Here is a 7,545-nt window from a genome sequence, read left to right on the forward strand (position 1 = left end):
GTTAAGGATTTTACTAATGTCCTCACATGTGTCTTTATTTTCTATTCTTTTTAATCTACAGACTGCAAAATCTGCTGCTTCCAACTGGACTTTTTTGCATTGTTTACCCAGAAAACCTGAAGAAGTTGATGATGAAGTGTTTTATTCTCCACAATCATTGGTTTTCCAGGAGGCTGAAAACAGAAAATGGACAATTATGGTAAGAAAAAAAGAAAAGAAGATAACAGTATTTGGAGGTTAGGGTCAATTGTGTCCTGCCATACATAACAGGCTTGAATTCAACCAGGTTCCACAATAAATAGTGAATGTTAAAACATATGTTTCAAATTTACCCTAGATTACATCACGATTTTAACTATATAACATTGTAGCATGAATACTTCTGGATACAAATGTGATCTATCTTGGTGATAATCTGCTGTTGCTTGACCCAGGTTATATCACTAAGTGAAATCTATGATATAAACTGTCTTTTTTTTTTTTTTTTTTTTTTTTTTGGTAATTAAATCACTGGATTTACTCTAATCATTAACTCAGCTACTCAATTAAAACTTGTTAAATGCTGAGGTCCCAGGGTCTAGTCTTAGAAAATATCATTTCCCAAACACTTAAAACCAGTTATTTTCTCTCAAGAAAAGCTGCTGCTGACACTAATGGGAACTTTCCTTGGGAAAATCCTCGAGGAGCAAAGATTTGAAAGATCCTGAAAAGTCATGGTGTGGGTAACACTGTGTGATCCATGGGAACCATGAGAGGACACTTGGCATTTAACATAAACCATAACTGCCCTCTCAGCATTCCTAGAATTTCAAAAATTACTGCCAGATCTCAGTAGCCTATTATTTATTTTTGGCTTGAGATCTACCAAGTTGCAAAAAGCTAGAGAAAACTTTCAGAGGTGAAAAGAAAAACAGAGATGACATTGTCATAGTTCTGAGATGAAGTCTAGATGTGTTCCAAATGAATAAATAAAGGGTTGAGTGTTGTGTTTGCTAAAACCTCAGATACTGGACACAGTCAAAATTACTAATAAATTTGTGTTAAATTCATAGTTTTATTCTTAAAATTCAACAAAATTCTCTGATTTTTCAATTTTGCAATGTTTCTAATTGCCCTAAATATTACTAAAAAAAAAAAAAAAAAAGAAAAAGAAAAGAAAAGAAGCCCTTTACTTTGGGTTCCAGATTTTTTGAGGGGGATGGGGGGGGAAAGGAAAATGCCATATTTGTATTTTATCAAACTATAAAAATAATGAATGTATGGGTCTTGTTTATATAGTAATTTCTACCACTTTCAGCACAGAGAGCATTCCTGAAGAACAGATCATTTGCTCAGCTGTAGGTCCAAGCAGGGCTGAGTTCAACCACGACTGGGCAGCACTGAGGGGCTGCAGAGCTGGAATTCAGCCACCTCTGTGTGCCTGGGGTGACCCTGTCACATCACACTGGGCACTGGTGGGGGGAAAAGAAGGACAGGCAGCAAGACCACAGCCCCTGGAGAAACCTCACAAATCCAGGGCTGGCCAAAATCACCACAGCAGTCAGACCCTGCTGTGAAATCACAGCAGTGTGAACCAGGGAAAGCCTTGCCAAGGCAGTGTGAGGTTTGTTGTGGGCGCAGGGTGGGAGGGACAGCAGCACCACATTTTATTGGGCTGAAGTCCCATCACTGCCATGTCACAGCTCTGCCTAGGGCTGGGCAGGCAGGGCAGGAGGGGCAGATGGCACACTATTAGCCACAGTGAGGATTTTCCATGTTTCACTATATAGCTAAACTGGGATAAATTTCAGAGTCCTTATTCTCTGGCACTGATGCTGATGGAAACTGCTGGAATCCACAAGCCAGCCCATGTGATGTCTGGGTACCTTCAGCATCTCCTAGAAGTAGCTGAGAATACATCACAACATGCCAAAAAGGCCTCAGCATTTGATCTAAATGCTTGTGTGAATTGCTCCTAAACTCTCCATTAATATATTTTGTCCACACTGAGAAAATCTATCAGCTACAATACAGAACATCCTAACTGATTTTCATCTCTTGCCTGATTCATCATCAGAAATTCTAGCAAATAAATCTAAGTGTGCCGTTTTTTGTCAGGATAATAACTTTCAACACAAAGCTTCAGAACTGGAAAATATTTCCCCCTTATTTATTTTTATGGAGTATCTGTTTCCAATGTGATTGGATTTTTTCTTCTCTTCCTCCTCTAGGCTGTCATGGTTTCCCTGCTGACTGATTACTCACCACAGCTACAAAAACCCACATTTTAATGCTTGGATTCCTGCCAGAAGAAAAATATTCCTCATCAGCAGAATATTCTGGTCTGCAAACACATAGATCTTCTTCAGAAAGGACCATGGCAATGAGTGATTTTTTAATAAAACCATATAGTTAGCTGTATAATATTGCATTACACCCGTGAAAATGTTCAAGACAATAAACACCATTGCAGAAGCTGCTTTTCATCTGGATGCTCCAAGCTGGCCCTGCTGTTTAGGGATCAGCACCATGGAAAACATTCCAAGGTTGTACATTAATGGTTGGTCTACCAGCAGCATAGGCATGGTGTAATCTGATGTGGGTGTGGTGGGGCTTGCACTCTGGGACATTGATGCCTAAAGATTTTTAGCTTTTTCATGTATTTGTGGCATTGTAGATTTTTAATATATAGTTTTATAATTTCTAGTGCTTCCCCTGCCCTCACTCACATTTTAGAACAATAAGCTAACCCTTTCTAACACATTCTTGAAATTCTCTTTAGTCTTATTCTCAAGAAGGGAATTTCTAACAAGGACACCTTGTTTTTCACCAGAATTTTGGAGACATAACAACATATAGGACAAACAATCCCCTGGAGCAGCTCCAGAGGGGCAGACCCAAGGGTGGGTTACTGGGGCAACTGATCTCTGAGTGGATGTACCTGCTAGATATACTAATAAATTAACTTTATAAAAATCAAAGAAATCCTGTATCATGCATGAGCAGAGCCATATTTGCACATCCATTAAAAAAAAAAAAAAAAAAAAAAAAAAAAAAGCTTCCATTAAAGAATTGCTTTTTATTTTACCACTCTTAACACTGTTTGGAAAGTTTTGTCTTTTGATTCCAGGCAGGAATATGACAGACATAAACTGTCCCTTAAATTGCTGATTTTGGGAAGTGTGCATGGAGAAGCAGTGCTGCATTTTGCCTTGGCTGCCTGCACTTCCTGGGCACCCTGGCTCCTGTTTCTGTTCTCCAGCCAACCTCCAAATCCCACTCCTGTTTGACACCAAAACTACAGAGACCTTGTGAGCATTATCCTCCTCCATGGCATTCCTGTGGGCTGGTGCAGGGGGATTTGCTGTGGAATTGGAATAGAGACATTTCCACAGAGTTGGATGCAGCAAAGAGAGACAGCCAGAAGGAACTGGTTAATTATGTGCTTATCTCCCCAGGACCTTAATTCTTCAAACAGAATTTTGGCTAAAGAAGTGAATATTCTTTTTTTTTTTTTTTTCCCTAAGCAAACATGATGAAACTTGTACAGCTTCTTTGCAGAACTTTCTGCATTTTGCCTGGCACTGTAACACAGCTAATCCTTCTTAGTAGTAAACAAATTCATGACATTTGTAGTTTTTGTGATATCTGGGTACGTGCATTTCAAATTTTGGGTAAAGCTTTGAGTGAACTATTAGCAAACATCTTCTTTGTTGTTTCTAAATAGTTTATTTTTTTTCCCACTGTAATACTGGGACAATGTCTGCAATAGTTAAAAAAAAATCTACAAATAGGTTTGCATTTTCTGACCAGCTGCAAAGCATTATTCAGTTCCTTTCTAATTTGGAGTTCACTGCAGGGCCACACATCATTGAAATGAAAATAAAGATACTTTTTTTTTTCTGTCTATCTATTTACAATTGCTTTCTTGGTTTTGCAGGCATTTGTGTATGTCTTGTTAAGATTAACATTTTCCTTTGCAACATTACAAGGGTTTCAATAATTCAGTGAACATTTACACTTCAGCAGAGATATAGCTGCATCAATGATGTAGGAATAGGGTATGTGCTAGAAATCAATGTTTTACTTCCCAGTTCAGCTTCTGGAGGGAAATTCAGGGAATACAGTATATTGCACTAAGTCCTGTTTTTTGAATTAGTTCAGCAAGTTATGTAGAAGTATGTTTGGACCTCTTGGACCTGGTGAGCTGCTCATGTGCTCAGAATTGAAGATGTCCTTATTGACCTGATTTTAGTGCTGCCTGAGAGAAAGACATCTCACTTTGCTAGTCCTTTCATAAAAACCACAGTAATATCAGTTTTATGGTGTTGCTCAATGTACTGTCAGTGAAGTCATGCACATTTATAATACCAAAGCTGTGCTGTTAAATGTTTCATGGTGAACAGTTTAACAATCCTGCTCCTCTTTTGATTCTCAGTGCTCTGATTAGAGCTAATGTGGATTTTGGTTATTGCTGACCCTTTTTGTACTCAGGAATCTGAGCAGGATGCCAGACAGCTGAATCCCCTTGACATTTTTATAACACATGCATAGAGCTGCTGCACAGTATCTAAGAGGCTCCAGCTCTTCCAGGAGGGTAATTTCACCCCATTCTATTCCTCTGTGAGCATATACAGCAGAGGATGACAGTCCCTGCTCTGTTTTGCACAAGCTGCTCACACCATGAGCTGTTCTGGTGCTTTATACAAATACTGGAGCACTGGATTCCACTGTGTGGAATCACCAAGCCTCCTCCACCCTCCTGCATGTGCAGTACCCAGCCTGTGTGCTGGGAGCCAGAAGCATCCCAGCAGGCAGATTTATGGAACATGTGTAGACTGTCTGCACAGCGCTCACAGAGCAGATCTGACATTTCCTAGAGGTATTGGATCTGTACCAAATAGACTTTCTGCCCTGTGGACCCTGAAATATGGTGCCCTGAAGGGTTTCTGTTGTGCCTGTAGGGACTTTCACTGTCTTGACATACAGCAGAACAGCACTGCAAGGATTAAAACACTTGGGCAGGTTAAGCATCCTGGGATTGCTGGGTGGTAGCTGTGGTGGTGTGCAAGACATCATTATGATGCCACCCAGACTTCTCATTAATTCATTACTTGAATTTACTGGTGATGACTGCAAATGTGATGAATAAGAGAAACAGCATTAATGGAGGGAGATTTTCTATAGGGGAGAACAGTTTATCAGCATTCAAAGGGCTTAAACCAAATGCATAACAGGTAGCAGTCACTAATACCTTACCATGTTTTTCACTGCATTTATTATGCTTTAATCAGTAGGAGTGCTGTTTTCATTGCTGAGTGTACTTGAAGGATAGGGTGTTGTTTTCTCTGTGTTTTTACAGAAATTCTCCTTCCTGGCTCCTGATAACCTAGACTTTTCTTTCCACAAAAGTCCTGCTCTTCTGTTTGACCCAGAGAACAGCCCTGGGTCAGTTCAGGTCTATCAAGTCTTACTCACACCTGACCCATTCAATAATCCCCTGATCCAGTATCTCACCCCACACATCTGCACGTGGCTGTGCTCTGCCCTCTCTCCAGGACCCTGCACTGGTGGGGGCAGCTGCCACCCTCATCCATCTCCTGCTCAGAGGCACAAGGACTGGACTGACCCCCTGTCCTGCTCCTCTTCCTGCAGGGCTGGCTGTGTGCTCCTGCTTGGCCAGGCACATCCAGACCTCACACACAGGCAGGCACTGGGGTTGTGCTGTGTCCCAAGAGGGAATATTCATGCTGAATTTGGTGCCGAGATGCAAAGTCAGTACTAAATCTGGCTCTGATCCCAGCTGAGGCCATGGGGGGCCAGGGGAGCCCAGAGGTACCTTAATGTCATTTTAGACAGCTGAGAGTCTTGGAAACATCTGCACAGATCTGGCAGATGTGACTCAGATGATGGGGCATTGAGAGCAGAAACTGGTGGCCAGCAAGGGCATCCTACAGCACCTCAGATGGCCCCAAATCCAGTGCTTTGGCAACCACTCCCTCACTGTATTCATGGCCACTAGAGGATTACTCCTATTCTACACCTAGAAAGAAAAGTGCAGCAATGCTTATTAGCAGTTCACAGACTCTGTAAATACATGTTCTGCAGCACATTAACAGCAGAGGGGGGATTCTTCGATTATCTGTGCATGATCTTCCAAAAATTATCTAACATTAACTAGAGATTTGGTAGACAAAGATCTTCTTAATAATTTTCTCAAGGAGAAAGAACAGCATTTTTTCCTGTGTACTACAGGAAGAGGGCACAGTAACCACAGCAGGTAAGAGGCCTGCAGAAAGAATTTGCAAATGATTAGTGTAATTTAGGAAGGACCGAGAGGGAAGACTTGACAACCAGGAGAGAATAAAGTAAAAATTTGCAAACAGAATTAAATATGTTATTTGAGCCAGCTTACAGCAGGAATGACACCACGTACAGCAGATTTACTCATTGTCTCGTAGCAGAAGCAGTCGCCTGTGAAAGCCTGAGTGCTAAAAGAGAAATACAGGAATAACTAAATAGAGAGGAAACACCAAGGTTTGGTTGCCTCAAGTCCTCTAGAACTCCTGAATTAATGTTTGCCTCTCATAAGACAGAGCTGTAAGTAATCCATAATTATCTTGCTGCCTTTCAAATTTTGTGAGAGAAGGAACAAGAGCTGCATGAAGGTCTGAGCAATGCGCTGAACTGATCATTCAGTCTGGGGAAAGATTTCATGGCTGAGCTGAGATACATTGAGCTTAGTTTTGTTTTCCAAGAAAGTGTAATACTGGTGGAAAGCCTGAAAAACAGATTTCACACAAAGGGAAAAGTTTCTTCTTTCTTCTGTGTCTCCCATTCCTCGTCTAATCACTTGGTTAATGTATTGAGAAAATAAACAGTGCTTTTTGGATTATTTTGCCATGGCTATTTAGCCAGCTGCCTTTCAAATGCAAAGCCCAGAATTTCTGGGTCTTGCCCAAGGTTATGTGTACAGAGACACTTCATAAGCCACAATCAACATTTAATTCAGCCCAGCATTTGCTCTCATGACTAATGGGATACAACTATTTGAAAGGTTATTTGATTCTTACACAATCTTGTTACCAGCTTTTTGAAGAAATCCCAAACCTTTGTGGCCTCTGTAAAGGCTGATGATCCCTTCCATGTGTATGTATACTGAGGATTTTTCTCTAGGGGCAGGAAATCTGAGGTGCCTCCATTCAGACAACAGATCCTTCACAGCCACAGTCAAAGCATTGCCTGCCCTTGCCAAATCCCTTGGAAAGTTCCTTGTGGTCTGCATTATATGCTAGAGGATTAATGAATGCTGTTGCTCTTTAATGGGCCTATTTTCAGGGGATTGGCACTCATGCAAAGTAGGCTCCAACACAAGCATAATCTGTCTAGAAAGAGGGACAAGCACCAAGATCCTCAATCTTTGCTGATCAGTTGACTTCGTTGAGCCAAAACTTAATTCCAGCTGTAAGGAACAGCAGTGAGCTGGAGAACAGCTCAAGAGTTGGCAGGGCAAATGCAGGTCATGCTTAGTGATTTAAGTGCAAAACAATATTGATTGAAGGGATA

The 7,545-nt window shown here is 41.0% G+C and overlaps 1 protein-coding gene across 1 annotated transcript in view; it reads left to right on the forward strand.

The window, feature by feature from the left end:
* The window catches only part of OTC (ornithine transcarbamylase), a 29,121-nt gene extending 26,851 nt beyond the window's left edge, over positions 1–2,270 (forward strand). Inside the window, exons 11-12 of the mRNA XM_056491995.1 lie at positions 62–199; positions 2,211–2,270. Of these exons, the coding sequence (XP_056347970.1) occupies positions 62–199; positions 2,211–2,270 (198 nt within the window). The remainder of the gene's footprint in view (positions 1–61; positions 200–2,210) is intronic.
* The last annotated feature ends 5,275 nt before the right edge of the window (positions 2,271–7,545 follow it).

Source organism: Oenanthe melanoleuca, chromosome 1 (assembly GCF_029582105.1).
Source record: "Oenanthe melanoleuca isolate GR-GAL-2019-014 chromosome 1, OMel1.0, whole genome shotgun sequence".
NCBI classification, from domain to species: Eukaryota; Metazoa; Chordata; class Aves; order Passeriformes; family Muscicapidae; genus Oenanthe; species Oenanthe melanoleuca.